The sequence below is a fragment of the Loa loa genome, assembly GCF_000183805.2.
Source record: "Loa loa unplaced genomic scaffold supercont3.595, whole genome shotgun sequence".
NCBI lineage: Eukaryota > Metazoa > Nematoda > Chromadorea > Rhabditida > Onchocercidae > Loa > Loa loa.
In genome coordinates, this window is record NW_018108775.1 from 930 (window position 1) to 1,944 (window position 1,015).

Consider the following 1,015-nt stretch of genomic DNA (forward strand, 5'->3'; position numbering starts at 1 on the left):
AGTATCGGAAAAGAATGAAAACTATTGTTGGCGTAAATTTGAAAAGTAACTTGAGATTAAAAAAGAAAAGGATTATTAACAGATAAAGAAATAAAGAAATGAAATAATTATTAATTTATTTCAAAATTAATTATCATCGGAAGATCACAAAAGGAAAAGAAAAAGAAAAAAATCAGTTACTAAAATTAAAATAAAAAATATCCGAATATTATTCATTATCTTATTTAATTCTAAATATTCGATTATAAGTAGATTAAGTAAATCAACAAAATATTAAACACATTTAAATAGATGATTTGCAAGATGATTTAAATTTCGTCGTCATTTCTCTGTAATTCAATCGTTCCTAGCTTATTATGTCATTTTTTTAAATCATGAAATTTTTAAAATCATTCCAGAAATTACATATACCTACTTATTGATTGATTTATTTATTTGTTTATTTATTTATCTGTTAATTCATTTATGTTTTCATGTTATATTTACACTTGTATTTATACTTATATTTATAATTTTTAACTCGTAAAAATTCATTTATCAAATATTTGAATAAAAAGAAATTCATCCATTTAAAAATATTATTTTTTCATTTCAAATTTTATTTAAACAAATCAACATTGCCAAATTTGATATCATTTTTTCCTTTTTTTCTTCTTTGTTTTTTTTTGTTTCACTTCTATCAAAATTTTGTATTTGCTATTCATTCATGTTTTGTTTTCTTTTTCTTAACAATATTAAATTTAAAAAGAAAAAAAGGTTTACATATAAATATATATAAAATAAACTTGCCAGGATTAGTAAGATAATCATGCTTGCAAACGAATCGATTCCCATTCAATATATATAGCTGTAATCATATCAAATGATATTTATGGATATTTCAAATAATTAATATATAAATCAAAAGTAGATAAGTACATGAATTTAAATGCAATTTTCAAATTTTAAAATAATAACGATAGAAAAACAACATCATTTCTATACATATATATATATATATATTTATTTATTTATT

At 18.9% G+C, this 1,015-nt stretch overlaps 1 protein-coding gene across 1 annotated transcript in view; it reads right to left on the reverse strand.

The window, feature by feature from the left end:
• Nucleotides 1-814: 814 nt before the first annotated feature.
• LOAG_18862 (hypothetical protein) overlaps nt 815-1,015 on the reverse strand; it is a gene marked incomplete at its 3' end in the record, with an annotated part of 4,653 nt that continues 4,452 nt past the window's right edge. Inside the window, exon 4 of the mRNA XM_020451524.1 lies at nt 815-847. Coding sequence (XP_020304683.1) covers nt 815-847 — 33 coding nt within the window. The remainder of the gene's footprint in view (nt 848-1,015) is intronic.